This window comes from Halichoeres trimaculatus, unplaced genomic scaffold (genome assembly GCF_033239565.1).
Source record: "Halichoeres trimaculatus isolate MK-OKI-2021-1 unplaced genomic scaffold, fHalTri1.1 fHalTri1_scaffold_4, whole genome shotgun sequence".
Classification (NCBI taxonomy): domain Eukaryota; kingdom Metazoa; phylum Chordata; class Actinopteri; order Labriformes; family Labridae; genus Halichoeres; species Halichoeres trimaculatus.
The window spans coordinates 6,110,226-6,126,549 of NW_027437182.1; the positions used below are offsets into that span (position 1 = coordinate 6,110,226).

The window sequence follows — 16,324 nt, forward strand, 5'->3', positions numbered from 1 at the left end:
TAAATAAAAAATGTTCTTTCAAATCTGCCTGCTTGTTTATTTCTTACAATGTGCTCATGTACAGCTAGGTAAAGTTCCTGAATTTGTTATTATAGGCTTTAATACAATGATAATGATTGATAAAAGGTTTTTATAACAAAAGGTAGCCAAAATCTAACATTCCCCAAAGGTTAGGGAAAGGTTCTCAGAACAAGAATGGAACATAGGGGGAACGTTGAAGGAGCCAAACATGTAACCAACACAGAACGTATAGGGAACGTAACACAAACTTTCCATGGGAACGTATGGGCAACCTGAAATCTAACCCAAAGACACCCTTCCGGGAACATCAGAGCTTTTGTTCCCGGAACATTCTGGGAACCAAAAATTGTTAGTAGGGACAGAGCTTAAAGAAGAAACAGTGTTAAGTGATTCCAGCTATCATACAAAAACTTTTATTCAAGGCACCAGTGAGTAAAAAACATACTGTACATCCTCATATGTCAGGTATTTCAACACCATTTTTAAATGTGAAAGGTCAACCGCTATGTCCACAGCTTCACTTAGCATTAAGCTAACCTTAACCTTTAGCTGGTACATGTTAACAACAGAACTAACAACGATAATCACAATAGATGGACTCAGTATGCACAGTTTTTGTTGAGACTTTGGTATTATCTAGCTTTGAAATTTGGCTGGACCCATGAAGAGAAGTGGAATGTAAAAACGTTTTACTTAGCAATCAAGCCAACGTTAGCCACAAAAGCTCTGTTTTCACAACCATTCCTTCATTTTTGGTGAAAAATTTCACAAATGTATTCTCATAGCTGTCAGACACTCAAATGTTTATACTGGATGAATAACAAAGGGCTCAAAATGATGAAAACATTCTGTGAAAAGCTGCACTTTTTCACCAAACGACTCAGCAACGACAGCTGTTTGAGTAGAAGAGGGGACAACAATGTGTCTATAGTTAGCAGAGTGCAAATGAAACAACCTCTTTAAGGTGATAAGTCCAGTTACCACCTCAAACTTTCTTCAAGAGACCAGAGAGAAGATACTGTACATTTTCACACAGTAGTTATGAAACCTCACGTTACATTAGCTTGTATTAGCTGGTACACCGACTGTGCATCTTCACGGCTTTATGAGCATTTTCCAAACAACTGCTCCTCAGATAGAGCTGTTCATGCAACTTATGGATTATCTACAATAGTTAGTTTCATATCAGTGGAATAAACAAAGGAAATACACACAGTAGTAGTTACATTCACATGGCAGTGATAGGCTAACAGTGGAAGACAGCTGGCATGAATACTGCTGCTTTAAGTGCTACATTGAGTGTCTTTATATTTGTCTTACAGTTTGACAACTGAAATATCTGTGATCTACACTGTGTCCTCTGGATTTGAGAAACATTTCCCTCTCCATTAAGAGAAATGGAAGAGATGCAAAGTCCAGCTTTGATACCCCACAGACCCTGTGGTGTTTCAGCAAGTCACGTAGCTCCTTGTGTGCCGCTTCCCTTCAGGAATCACAGAAAAAGGTTTAAGCATTGTACTTTTTGCATCGCAAGAGGTACAATGACGCGTCCTTTTACTGGATCTGGTTTGTAGAGACAGAGGCTCAGTATTTCCCATAAAAGGCCCAGCTATACTCCTCATTTCCCAGTGCCTCAAACACCTCCACCTCCGCAGTGTCCTTTCACAGTCCTCCGTTTATAACTGGGTGTCTTTGGTGAAGGTTCTGGTCCTCCTGTCTCGACGCTGAGCGGCAGGGTGGTGGCAGTAACGAGGAGACCAACCTCGGGGCTTCCTCTTGGGGGTACGTGGCATGCTAGGGTCTGGGGGGGCTGGTAGTCAGGCCTCCTCGGCGGTGGCGTCTATCCCAGCGTAGGTGAAGTTCTCAAAGAGGGCCATGTTCACATAGGCCTGGAAAACAGAAAGAAGCTTTGAAGCTAAGGACAAATTCTTTAAATATACCAAAGAAAGCTGATCTTCTTCTGATTTGACTTTGTTTTTAACGTCACAACTTGTATCTGGATACATTACCTTCCGGGCCTCCTGCATCCTGTTGAGCTGCACAGAGATTTGGGAGAAGGGAGGTCTCTCATAGGGCCGATCCCTCCAGCATTGCTTCATGAGCTCATAGCTGGACGGGAGGTAAAATTGATAAATTTGTTAAAACAGATAATGAGCGAGTGAAAGCATTAGCTAAAAATAATGTGAATACTTACACCTCATCGTCACAGTTTTTGGGTTTCTCCATCCTGAAGCCTTGTGGCAGTTTTTCATAAAGCTCAGCACACGTCATGCCACAGTATGGTGTGCCACCTGATGAACACACACCAGAAGAGGAGGAGATGTGGTTCAGATTTGTGAGGAGATTGTTGGTTAGGAATATTTTATCAACACCACACTGCTATCACTTAAATCAATTATACATGCACAAATTGCAAAACTTCCTGTGATTTTAAAAATCAGATTAGAGCTTGCTGATAACCAGGGTTAAATGATTCTGGGTAAATGCCCATTTTTCACTGGTTTAAGTATGGAGCTATTATTGCAGCAAAATTATTTGTGTGTGCGTAAATGCATTCACAAATACATAAACTGATCCATAAATGTGTAAGCAAATTGCAAATGTGTACAAATGTGTGCAAAAATCCACAAATGCACTGCAAAAAACTGAAATCTTATCATGTGATTCTGTCTTATTTAAAGTAAAAATTGTCTGGTTATACTTAATATGAGCCACATTTAACTTACCGGTCCAGAAAATGTCTTTTTTTTTTCAAGTTATTTAAAGACGAAAATGAGCTTTGAATTGCTTTTAACAAGTAAAAAAAAAATGTCAAGGGAACAATAAAATTTGCTTAAAACTAGAATAATGTCTTAAATACAAGTAACTTTTCTTTTGTTCCATTTGCAGACTTTTTTTTTCACTTGTAACAAGCAATTCAGACCTCACCTTTTCTTTAAATAACTTGAAACAAGACATTTTTCTGGACTAGCCAGGTGAATGCGGCTCATATTGATTCTAAAAAGACATTTTCTACTGAAAATAAGACAAAAATGCTTTTGTCTACGTTTTTCCAGCATGTTCATGAAAATCCTCCAGGTATAGAGCCATTATTTTAACACCGTTCCTCAGTCCCTATGCATTCCACACCCTCTTAGGCCTTTTTTGATTATCTTGGCGCCTTGCAGCTCTGCTAGTGTGGTGCCGCAAAGAGGATGATGGACCGTTCATCGAATGGTGTAAGTAAAAGTTAAAGTTATTTAAATTGAGTTTAACATTGCTTATCTTTGTGAAAAAAAAAACAAAACAAAACAAGCAGATAATGATGTATACCTCCACAAAATAATCTAAAAGGGGAAAAGAGGGTGTTAAATACATAATGACAGAGACACTGTGCTACAATAATAGCTCCATACCTGGCAGCAGGTGCCTGCAAGCCTGATCTCAGGGCAAACTTCCACTTCTCTTACAGACAGATTTTTTTCTATGCATTTGCAGATCACTGGCACGGCAGGATTGTAGTAAATTAAACGTACATAAACAGTGTTTCAGCCTCAAGTTTACACGGAAACTGTGTTTCAGCCGACTTTAACGGCTGAAACACGGCCTTCAGAGTTGGATTTTTCTGAAATGCTGCCGACACCATTACCGTGTAAACAGTTTACCGGGTGTGCTTGTGCACAACATCAAACACAACCGTGTTGTGCTTGTGCTGCTCAATCTGCTGAATCTGCTGACTGTTTTTCAGCAAAATGTGCATCTGTTGCTCCACTTTTGACTTAGTATGCACTTGCACTTAGTATTCCCCAATACACAAGATGATCAGCCCAACTCTACTTGAGTAGAGATCTCCCAAAAGCGGCTTCTGGACAAGACAGTTATAGCTCCAACTACAGGCCTTGCATGCTTACTACAGTGTTTTCAGTCCCTCAGCGTTTCAGTGTAAACACAATTTCTTTTCACTGCGTTTTCAGATGAAGCGTTGTCGTGTAAAAGGGGCCTTAGACTCTTCAGCCATTTAAGACTAGATATATGAGGGTTTGCACACATTTGTCAACCTGTAAATCTTACACATTTGTGAATAAGTTCACGTGTTTGTCGATGCATTTACACACACAAATAATTTTGCTACAATAATGGCTCCATAATAAAAACTCCTGTGAGGAATTTCAGTGTTGTTTCAGTGTTTCATGACTATCCCAACCTAAAGTAGCTTATGTGGAAATCTTTCTCAACAGATTTGTTTAGTTCCCTTGCTGCTTCACCTTTTCTTGGAAGTAAAAGTTGGTGAGTGTGAGCTGAATGTTACGTATTCACTGTCAGGCTGACTTACCTAAGCTCACAATTTCCCAGAGAAGGACACCGAATGACCACCTGGAGAGGAAGATGATGAGAGAGACATGTTAGAAAAAATAGAAAAGTCAGACTAAAACTACATGATCTAAATCTGGTTGTAAATAATATTTGTGAATTGAGTATTTGCCCTCAATCAAACTCTTTCAAAGCTGAGACTTTTACGTTTTAATGTGAAACTCTGGTTTCCATGCTCTGCAAAAAAATAAAAAAGTAATGACCTCAGTGGAGATTTGTTTGATTAAAACGAGGAGTAAAAAGTCTGATAACAAACCACAAAATGTCCCCAAAGCATGGGTCTGCCATCTTCAGGCCCAGTGGTTACACACATTTCAAAGCTGTGTGGTTGATCAGAGGAGCAGACAAGACGTGTTTTTGTGCCGTCAGCCTGTTTTCTTGCCCCTGTTTATCTAATCTCCTCTGTGCACCATGTTTCATCTTGTTCTTTCTCTTTTTGTACACTCTGTTTCTAATGTTTACATCTGCTTCTGACTCCGCAGGCTTCGTACATCTTCCGTTAGCTGTCCGTCTCATGCTCCTCTGGCTTTAGTATAAATAGGCTCTTGGTTGACAGACCAGCGTCCCAGTCGGTCTGCGTAGCTCTGCGTGGAGTTTCCTGGTCGTGCTTATCAGTTACACAACACGCTGTTATCACCACGGCGGTGTCAGAGGGATGATTTGTTGTTTTCTGTGGGGGTTAGTTTCATGGTGTGCATTATCAAACTTCACCGGAGGTTGAAATCATATTAATAGAGTTCCCATGATGCAATTGAAAAATGTGGCTCAACCACTCAGGAGATGGTTTCAGTTTTGTTAGGCCAGACGTCAACCATTCTGTTCAATTAATCTCATAGAGGTTTTCAAAAACATGTTGGTAGTTCAGACACAGAAATGGTGAAGCTCTGGTACTAAATGGATTTTCACTCCTTTCTTATCCCACTCCCAAAGAAAAAAAATCCTGTCTCATCCTGCTCCCATTTTTCCCCTTCTTTTAGTTTTTAAGGCAATTAATTGAATTTGATTTGATTTTCTCCCCATTCGTTTTTAGATTACTGTTGGCTTCTGGGAAGTGTAGTTCTTTACACTTGTGTTACAGTGCAAACTTATCGGAAACTACAAATTGTAGGCACATGTCACTTAACATTTTTTTTTCTTGTTTGATTTAGATATATATTTCTTATTTATCCATATTCTTTATGATGATTTTGTTAATATGTTACTTTGAACAGTCTGCTCTAGCCTATTACACCGTAAATACACCTTAAAGTGATACTCCGGGATGGAACAAGTTGGGTCCTATCACGGTGTTAACTTATAAGTTTGCTCCAATGTATCCCACTTCATTCTATCTTTATCTTACTGTATTATTGTAAATGTTAATTCGTTTTTTCTTATTTTGTGTTTTAAACTTCAGTGTACTGCTCTTACTTCTCACTTGTTGTATGCTGTAAAAAATAATATCCCCCCTGTGGATCAATCAAGTTTTATCTCATCAAATCTTATCTTAACTTTTTATCCTGTACTGTCCCAATCGTGTGATTAATAGTAAAGTTGACTCCCATCCCATGTGAATCCCACAGGAATTCTGTGAACCGTGGGATTCCCGAAACAAACGTCAGCTTCTGGTACAAAACAGTTAGCTTTGAACGTCTCAAATCCAGTTCCCTCATTAGATGAACCTGGGCTGTTGGACAATGGTAAGAGCTATCTTCACAGTTCAAATTGCAAAAGATGAAAAAGGAGGCTCCAAAACTTTTCTTCATGTCACAAATCTATTCAGAGTACGAGAATGTTCCTTTTCTCAAGAGACAAACTCCTCCATGTATGTGCAGCTTAGGTTTCCAGCAATATAACATAATGACTGTACATTCTGAAGATGTGTGATTTTAGCGCATAAACCGTGAAAAATCCCTGAAAGGTCTCAGTGAAGTCTTATATTTGTGGAGTATGTAGGATCCTGTACAGCAGTTTAGTGTGTAAACAGATGAGCCAACTCTGTAACTCACACATCACTCTTGGATGTATAAACGCTGTAGTTCAGAGACTCAATGGCCATCCAGCGTACAGGCAGCCTCCCCTTAGAAAAAAAAACAAGAAGGACAACAGAATCCCATTTTAAAAGATGAAAACAATGAAACATAAATACACAAATTAAATCCATCCGTCCATGTAGTGTTATCGGCAGCGCGGTGCTCCAATGTATCTGAAGGCTAACATGAAAACAAGTAAACACTGTCAGTTTGTACGTAGTTTAGTAGCTCAGCTGACATACTGTGTAACGTTAGTGAATCCTGGTTATGTCCTGCCAGTCATCTACCAAGCAGAGCTAACGTAACCTCACTCTTCATTTTATTGATAGACTCTCAAGTTTGAACAGACCACTGCAGAATAACTGCTGACTATGGGTTGGAATGAACATTATCACAAACAGTTTAGCTCCTGTGTTAGCCTTTAGCTTGGGCTGTATCTCTCTCCTGTTTATCTTTCTTCTGTCCTTTTTCTGTGTCCACCATCACCACAAAATTAATCACAGAAAGTGTGGTGTTGTCGTAGAGACTTAGACATGCCATAAATCAATCTGGTCCTGCTTGACCGGATCGGGAAGCTAAGAAGTAGCATTTTATAATAAGCTGTAACCTCACAGCCCCTTTAATTTCGTATACTTCTTCAGCTGAAACGTCTCTGCACACTACACCATGTGGTACATTTACACATGACTGCCCTCTACTGGTCATTTTACTTCTACTTAAAAGTAGCTTCCTGTTGAGGCTAAAATAGAGAAAATCTGAAAAAAGCTAAAGTACAACCCAAAAACTCACCATTGTCTTCTTAACATACACTTCCTCGCCACGGGACAGGCCGAAATCAGCAATCTTTGCCACCAGGTTGTCTCCTACGAGGACGTTCCTGGCTGCCAAATCTCTGTGGATGAACTGGGAACAAAGGGGAGAGGATACAAGAAACAAGGTGTTAAAATAATCAAAACAAACCCTGTTCCTTTATGAGCATTATTCAATCTTCTCCTACCTGCTTGTCACTCAGGTAGTGCATCCCCGTGGCCACGTCGACAGCAAACTGAAGCAGCTGCTGTGAGGTGAGGGTGGAGGCCGTGCCGTGCTCTTTGGCAAACGCTGGATCGGTTTCTAACACTCGACTCTTCCTCAGGAAGTCGAGGAGGTTACCGTAGGGAGCGAACTCAATGGCTATGTAGAGGTAGCCTGGAGGAGACAGAGAGGAATCAACACAAGAAAAGCTGCTGAATGCTTTAAAGTGTATTTTCATGTCATCAAACGTAGTTTAAATGTCTTCTAACAAGCGTCCATGGATTGACACGAGCTGTAATTGGAAATATGTTTGTTGACTCGTCCTCTTCTGGGGTTCAACAGTTTACTGCTAAATGCTCTTGAATCTTTCACAATGTTGATATCAGAGGATTAGATTTGTTCTTGAAATCTCTGTGAAAGCTGATAAACAGCTCCAAGTTTCTGTACGGACGCAGAATGGATCAAATAAATGAAATCCTGCGAGCAGGAAAAATAAACAGAAAACTCCCAAAAAGCCAAAAACAGCAGTTGAGTAAGAGGCTGTGATAGTCGGTATCTTCCTCTCTGTTTCAATAAACACCAGAGCAGCTTTTCTGTTTCAGCACCAAGAACTCGAGACGGCTGTGGGATGTGTCCTAGACGTTTAAAACTCCTTTTTCTTACATTTCCTTCTCTGATTTCCATCTTTACCTTTAGGCACGTTTCACACTTTTCTGTCCTTCCATCATTCCTTCCCTGATTCCTTCCTCCACATTCCTTGTTCCTTCTTTTTTCCCGTCATTCTTTCTTTCCTCTTCATTTCTTCTTTACTATCTTCCTGTCTTCTTTCCAATCTTTTCTGATTTCTTCCATCCCATCTTTCAATCTTACTTCCCCCCCTCTTTCCTTTCTTTCCATCTGTCTGTCCTTCTTTTCTCCATCCCAATTTCTTCCTTCCCATCTTATTATGTCTTCCAATGTTTCTGTCTTCCCTCCATCTTCCTTCCCATCTTCTCATTTTCCTACTTCCCATCTCCTTGTCTTCTATCCCATTTTTCCATTTTCTTCCTGATTTCTTATCATCCCCCTATTTCTTCCCATCTTCTCTTTCTAATTTTCCTCCATTCTTCTTTCCCTTTCTTTTTTCCTTTTCCCCTTCTTCCCAATTTCTTTACTTTCTTTCACAGATTCCTACCTTCCAAATCTCCTTCCCAAATTTGCCCTCCCTTCATTCTTTCCTGCGTCTTCATTTTATCACTTTTCTGATTACCATCTTCTCCCCCCTCCTTCCTTGTTTTTCCAATATTTCTATCATTTTTTCCTACTTCCTCTATTTATTCCTTCCCATCCCCTAATTTCCTACTTCCCATATTCCCATCTTCTTGTCTTCATTCCCATTTTCCCGTTTTCTGTCCTATCTGCCCGATTTCTTGCCATCCTCTTCTTTCTTCCCATCTTTCTATTTCTAATTTTTCCCTTCTCCTCATTCTTCTTCCCCTTTTCCTTTCTTCCCAAATTCTTTACTTTCTTTCCCAAATTCCTACCGTCCAAATCTCCTTCTTAAATTTGACCTCCCTTCATTTTTTCTGCTCGATCACTTTCCGGATTCCCATTTTCTCCTCCCTCTCTCCTTCCTTGTTTTTCCCCATATTTCTTTCTTTCTTTCCTCTTTTTCTTCCTCCAAGTCTTCCTGTTTTCATCACATCTTCCTGTCTTCCTTTCTTCCCCTCTTTGTCTTTCTTTTCTTTCTCCTAATTTCTTCCTTGCTATCTTCCTGTCTTCTTTTTGATTTCTTTCTTCCCATCTCCCAAACTTACTTTTCTCCTCTTTTCTTTCTTCCCCTCTTTCTGTCCTTCTTTCCACTATCCCAATTACTTCCCTCCCATCTTCCCGATTTCCTATTTCCCATATTCTAGATTTCCTTTTTCCCATATTCCCATCTTCTTGTCTTCATTCCCATTTTCCCGTTTTCTGCCATATCTTCTCGATTTCTTATCACCCCTTCCTTCTTTTTCCCTTATCCTCCCATTCTTCTTTCCCTTTCCCTTTCTCTTCTCCTTTCTTCCCAAATTTTGTACTTTCTTTCCCAAATTACCCCCTATCAAACCTACTTCCCAAAGTTGACCTCCCTTCATTCTTTCTTACTTCTTCCTTTGATCACTTTAATCCCAATTCATCTCTTCTTTCCATACATCTTTTGTCAGTTTTTTCTTTCTTGATTCTCATCTTCTCCTCCCTCCTTCATTGTTTTTCTCATCTTTCTTTCTTCCTTCCTCTATTTCTTCCTTCCAGTCTTCCTGTTCCCATCACATCTTCCTGTCTTCCTTTCTCCCTCCTTCCTTTCTTCTCATCTTTGTCTTTCTTTCCTCCTTCCTAATATCTTCCCTTCTGTCCTTCACTCCCTTCCTGGTTCCTTCCTTTCATTTCATCCATACTTCCTTCTGTATCTACCTTTACACTTCCTTTCCTGGTTCCTTCAGCCTGAAGGAGCCACAGCTACCTGAGTTAATTAATGAAACATTCGTTTTGACTGTTTGTTGTCATGAAACTAAGAATAACTTGTTATGGTCCGGTTGAAACAACATGTTTGTGTTTCTTTTTACTGAACCTGTGTTACAACAGATTGAAACACAGTTCAGAAAATGTTAAAAGCTATCTCAAAGAGAAAAAAAACAACCTTTAAGAGACACATAATTACTCAAAGGTTTAGATTTCAATGCTGATTTGCTTTTGTAATGTCCTCACTCGTGTTCTTTCCGTATTACACTTCCTTCTCATATGTTATCAATCTCTGATCAAACAAAGTCATCCAGTTATTTATTATAAGTGTAGCTGCAGGAAACTGATACTCTGTGTGAAGCGGGGCTGCTGAGGAAACCTTATACAAATACATAAATATATGACACAGCGGTGTGGATGTGAGGAACATGGAGAAATCAAACAAATATGCAAAACGCTTCAGGCAGGCTGCGATTGTTTAGACTGGACGGATTCTCAGGCTTCACAGGTGCAGAGGAGGGAGGATCAGATGGGAGCGTCTGTTTGGATCCAAAGCAGGATTTAACTCTTTACTTTTCTTATTAGAGTGCAAGACACAGGTTTAAGAATCACGTTGTACCATTCTTTTTTTGAGGTAAACTTAGAAAAACTGAGCCAGTAAAATCACTTTTCCAGCAGCATGTCTTCAAAAGCCATAACTCATAATGCAACAATATCCCCAAAGACCACTAGGGGTCGCTGACTCACCTCTGTTCTCACAGGCTCCAATCAGGTTGATGATGTTGGGATGCTGGCCTAGTTTACACAGCACCTCCAGCTCCCCTGCGAAGTCTCTGTGGTCATTTTCTGAGGCAAACTCTGCAGGAAGATCAGCACACGCAGCAGGCTGAGACAAAGTGCAGGCTCAGCAGCTTCACTCCTCTTTGAAATGAGACTTTTTTAATATGTGTGCAGTGTCTGCCTGTATGCATGTTACCTTTCAGCATCTTGATAGCTGCGCTCATTTTATTGCCGTCCTTCTTGATCATGGCTTTGATGACCTGGTTTAGAAACAGTTGTCAGCTCAAATGTTTGACTCAGAGGTTAAAACAACAAGGGGAATCTGAAATACTTAAGAAGAGGATAGTTACCTGGCCAAAGTTGCCTTCTCCAATGACATCCTCAAACTTGATGTCCTCCCACTCCAGGATTGGATAGGTGAGGGGCTCTGGTGTCGGTTTGGGTCTTCGGGTCAGGGTCAGGGTTCCTGAGTTAAACTGAAGAATAGTCTCCTCACCCTGAGGGTATAAACGGACATAGGCTTGCAAAATTATATCTAAGTTCTCTGCTAGAGGCTTGCTAGCCACTGCGGCATTGACCACCACTTTGGTTTAGAGGTCATGTATTTCTTTGTTGCTACACAGAGCTATTGTTTGAAACCTGACAACAAGCAAACTTTGTCGGCCAAAGGGACTTTTGGTCTCTGTGCTTTAATTATAGTCTAGAATCTGACTTGACCACAGATACTGAGAAATAGCATCCAGAGATAACTGTTTTTGGTGCCGATGGTCTCAATTAGAACTGTGGATTGTAAACAGGCAAATATATAAAAAATAATATATAAAATAATACTAGCAATAAGTAAGTTAATAAATAAATTGAATAACAAAATAATTTAATAAAAAATAAAATATAAAATTAATTTAAAAAATTATAAAAAAAATATCAAATAAAAATGAAAAATAATAAATAATATTTTTTTCATCTCTTTTTTCGTCATCTTTGCATTTGGAGTGGGTCATAACTTTGTGTGGTTGGTACTACTTTTGCTCCTGTGTTTGTCAGGAGATCCTACATGTAACCATGGCTGCATTGTTTACATATGACATCAGCTGTTAGCAGCCAGTAGCATGTCAATGCTAACTGGTGCAAGGCCAGATGTTTCCCCACAAAGTGAGGAGAAGGAGGTGAGGGTGACGTGCTGGTTCTCAGGTGTGAGCTAAGAAGTGACGACATCAACCTGTCCGTCCATCCATTGTTATTGGGAACGTAAGATCTATCTCCAAAAAGATGGACAAGCTAGCCATGCTAACCCAGCAACAGAGGGAATACCAGAGGGCAGAGTGGCATCATGCTATTCACAGACATGGCTAATGGAGCTAACACCAGACACCAACACCACATTGGAAGAACTTCACCTGCTGTGAGCAGACAGGATCCAGATCTTTTTGCAGTTTCTATACACTTTCTTACTTTTGTTTTCTTGATTGCTGCTGTGACTCCTGAATTTCCCCCATGGATAGATAAAGTGCTTTGTATTCTATTCTATTCTGAGGAAAGTCCTCTTACCGATCCAGACTGGTAGGTGAACGTGCGGCGGCGGTTGAGCAGCGTCTTGCGGATGAAGAAAAGAGCCAACAGAGCCAGCAGGATGGTCACACAGGTAACTGTCACCGAGCCAACCACTGCAACCAGCAGCTGGTAACTGTCCCCGTTAGGCCTCCCAGCCACACCCTGGGTGGTCGGGGTCAAACTCTGAAAGCCTTTTTAGGAGGAGGAGATGGAAAGGGAGGATAGAAGGATGGAGAGAAAAGCCAAACATGGAGACAAGGATGATTTTGAGATACTGTGCATAAGTACGCTGTGGATGAGTTATTATCCTGGGTGAATCCCGGCATCTGTGTGGGTGGTCTGGGTTTACCCCACCTTGGGAAAGTATGGGCTGAGAGTACATCAGTGAAGAAACTTTCCACTGGGAGTGACTTTCGGTTTGAAGGGGAAACAAATGTGTGTCCAGGGAACTTCTGAACTACTTTCATATCAGCATGCTTGACATTTAAATCATTCATTTTGGAAAGAAACACATTCAAGTTATAGAGGAATTCTCTACATTTCTGCTGTTCAGCTTCACCACAGAAGAGATTACAACCAAGCTCACTCAGAGCTACTTTTGTGGCTCTAAATTGATAAATTAAAATAAAATAAAATAAAATAAAATAAATATAATTTAATTTAATAAATTAAATTATATTAATTTATTAATTTAATTTATTATTTAATTTAATAAATAGAATTAAATTAAATTAAATTAAATTAAATTAAATTAAATTAAATTAAATTAAATTAAATTAATAAATGCAAAAAAATTATAGATTCTGAATAAAAGCAAAGGCTTAATTAAATAGCATATTTTATTTTGGCAGTTTTTTTTTTGGTTTAGAGGTCATGTAGTTTTTCTAATATGTTCTCACCATAGACTCTTGCACATTTCCAAGAAATACCAGTGCTTTTTATCATCACGGCCATACAAAACAGGCTTGTAGCCTCTGATTACTGCATTAAGTATTGTTTTTTCTTAGCACAAAAAAAAAACCTGTCTGATCATGTGTGCAGACCCTAAGAAAGGTAAACCAGTATCTCTATTTTTACGCCTTAAACAGAGAAACTAAGAACTTTTTTGTTCCTAAATTAGCAAACTGCCTTCTACTCACCATCCTCTTGCGTCATCGCCCTAACAACCTTGCTCCACTCTCCGGGAACTTTGGAGAACGCCCTCACTCTGAACTGGTAGAGCGTGCTGCTGTTGAGCGCCATTACGTCTTTGGAGGTCTTGTTTCCGTCGTCTGTGTCCACCCAGGGGTGAGGGCTCCCCTGACCGACAGGCTGGTACTCTATGGTGTATTTGATGATGCCTCCGTTAGGGTCTTCAGGGGGCTGCCACTTCACCTGGATGGCTGACACTGACAGAGCGTGGGCCTTGACGTTGCGTGGGGATGAAGGACCTGAGACACAGAGGGGTTAAGACAGTTACATTGGTAGAGATTGATCAAAGCAGACGTCACACATTGTTTACATATCTATCTATCTATCTATCTATCTATCTATCTATCTATCTATCTATCTATCTATCTATCTATCTATCTATCTATCTATCTATCTATCTATCTATCTATCTATCTCGATTTTTCTTCTAACTTCTTCATATCCAGTTATTATAATCTTATGTGGAATATTCCTTTAACTGGATCAGCTTCTTGATTTTTTATCCTGAGTTTGTGGGCAGGGAAAGAGCAAATAAGAAAGTAGCAATGGTCCTCCACCTTAATTGAAGATTTAAACCAAATCTAAAAAGATTTTATTATTAGCCCCAGTTTTGCCTGTAAAACACTGGTATTAAATACATGTCAGATCTTTTTTTTTTTTTTTTCTTTGTCAAGAACACCTTACTGAAAGGTAAGGATTGGAGCTGGACTGTGATAAAGCATGGGCTACTCAAAGACGCTATGAAGAGGGTCTGTTTTAATTGTACTCCCTCGCCACCTTCTGGCCTGGAGTCTCCACACACAGTTGTAAGTTACTTTAAGTGAGGTGTGTGTTTGTTTTGGGATTAAATGGAGATCACATCGAAACAAATTTTCTCTGTTCAAGACAACTTTTTACTGGATACAATGCACCGAGGTAAGGTATTTATTAGCACAGTCACGTAGCGCTACTGTTTGAAACATGACATGAAGCTAACGTTGTAGCAGCCGGCTATATGTCAGACCAGTGCTTTGACGTATCTGTAGGCAAACAAGACAACAAGTAACTGTGGGGTTTTTATGTAGTTTAGTAAATCCTGGTTAGCTATGTCCTGCCAGTCATCTACCAATCAGAGCTAACGTAACCTCACTCTTCATTTTATTGATAGACTCTCAAGTTTGAACAGACCACTGCAGAATAACTGCTGACTGTGGGTTGGAATCAACATTAGCACAAACAGTTTAGCCCCTGTGTTAGCCTTTAGCTCGGGCTGTATCTCTCTCCTGTTTATCTTTCTTCTGCTCTTCTGTCCTTTTTCTGTCTGACTGTTGGGCTCCAGCGTCCACCATCACTACAAAATTAATCACAGAAATCATTTTCAGCACAGAAAAACACAGATCTCTTTTCTCACTGCTAAACTTCGTCAGCCAGCGTGGTGTTGTCATGGAGACTTAGACATAGCATTTGAAAATAACCTGTAACCTGTAATATTGGTGCTGATAATCTTATTTTAAAGTGTGGATTACAATCAGGCATGTATCTAGAAGGGAGACTTTTTTAAGATCACTTAAAAACTCCTCACAGCCCCTTCAACTACACTAAAAACTGGGTTTAAAAAGTTTGGTTGTTTTCACAAAGAAGTTCTGCTCTCCATCCATTTGCCTCAAAACATACACATTTGTAAGATTCACGTCAATGGCTGCAAGTGCTTATGGGAAACAGAGTCTTTATCCCAGAAAAACACTAGCTCTTCTAGATATTCCTCACAGCCTGTTTTAAGATTGTTCAGGATGAATAATTCACTTTAGGCCCACCCTGACACTGAAGACGACACCAAGTTTGATGAGTTTTAGGGGAACTTAAGCACAGGTTTTGCAATCCAAGAGGACAGTTAATTGGGGAGGAGGGTCTAAGATAATCTCTTTTAAATGTGGTTATTTATGGGAGTAAACACATTTGCAAGATGGAAGCTGTTACTGTTTACGGTAATTATCTCTGGCTTACCTTTCTGTGAAAACTGTTGGAAACTTTGAGATCTTAACTTTAGATACTTCAGTATTTGCCGAGGACATTGCTAAAATTTTGCATTTTTTTTTGATGAAACATCTTTTTAAATCACCAACAATAAAAGAAACTATTCTCAAATCAATAAAATCATGTTAAATAAACACTTTGTCAGCTTGTTTGTATTCATATGGTAGATTAGATAGGGCACTGATGCTATTTCTTTACATGAAAATACCAGCTTTATGTGTTTTTATTGTTCTATTTTTGAAAGCTATTTCAGCTACTGCAACAAACAGTCAAAAATACAATGAGGAACCAAGCTTTTGAGTTTTTCCAAAGCACTTCACATTTTTTGGTGGATGTCTCAGCCTCTTTGAAGTTGGGAAGCTGCCTGCACCTTCATAAACATAACTCACTGCAACATTCATAAGGAGCTCTTCCCTGCAGCTCGTGAACAGCAGAGTTTCTAGTTACCCTGGCTGCTGAGGCGGAAGTGGTACGGTTTGGAGGGAGGCCCCCGGCTGCCACAGTTGATGAGGCACACCACCACCGTGTAGTCTTTCTGGTACTCCAGGTTGTGGAACTTTTTGGAGAGCACAGTGAGCAGCGTGGTTTCCTCCAGGAGTTTCTGGCTGTTGGGAGGAGGCCCGAAGAGCTGCACTAAAAAGCCGCTGGCTGTGGCGGCGTTAACGCCATTGTTGGGGGGCAGGCGCCAGCGCACGGTGGTGTTACGACTCTCAACCGAGCTGACGTCAATCTCAGGCTGAACTGTGGGCTCTGCAGCGACAGAGAACACAGGGTGAGCTGAGGGGGCTGACAGCGCTCTGTGAAGTTCTCACATTAGATCAAATGCTGGAAAAACACCCTGAAGTAGAGTTTTCAGAGTGAATGGATCATCGTTTCAGCTGACTGTTAGCTCAGAAAACAAAGGAACATCCAAG

At 40.1% G+C, this 16,324-nt stretch overlaps 1 protein-coding gene across 2 annotated transcripts in view; it reads right to left on the bottom strand.

Annotated features, from left to right (window-relative positions):
* Nucleotides 1-420: 420 nt before the first annotated feature.
* The window catches only part of tie1 (tyrosine kinase with immunoglobulin-like and EGF-like domains 1), a 32,918-nt gene continuing 17,014 nt past the window's right edge, over nt 421-16,324 (bottom strand). Inside the window, exons 12-24 of one of the 2 annotated variants that reach the window (XM_074668826.1) lie at nt 15,858-16,160; nt 13,346-13,636; nt 12,204-12,397; nt 11,006-11,131; nt 10,852-10,915; nt 10,623-10,733; nt 7,381-7,571; nt 7,173-7,286; nt 6,360-6,430; nt 4,334-4,374; nt 2,216-2,312; nt 2,031-2,130; nt 421-1,910 (exon numbers count right to left, since the gene is read on the bottom strand). In XM_074668826.1, the coding sequence (XP_074524927.1) occupies nt 1,839-1,910; nt 2,031-2,130; nt 2,216-2,312; nt 4,334-4,374; nt 6,360-6,430; nt 7,173-7,286; nt 7,381-7,571; nt 10,623-10,733; nt 10,852-10,915; nt 11,006-11,131; nt 12,204-12,397; nt 13,346-13,636; nt 15,858-16,160 (1,775 nt within the window). In that variant the 3' untranslated portion in view covers nt 421-1,838. Of the gene's footprint in view, nt 1,911-2,030; nt 2,131-2,215; nt 2,313-4,333; nt 4,375-6,359; nt 6,431-7,172; nt 7,287-7,380; nt 7,572-10,622; nt 10,734-10,851; nt 10,916-11,005; nt 11,153-12,203; nt 12,398-13,345; nt 13,637-15,857; nt 16,161-16,324 lie in introns of both variants that reach the window. The other variant, XM_074668825.1, reaches the window with a different exon arrangement.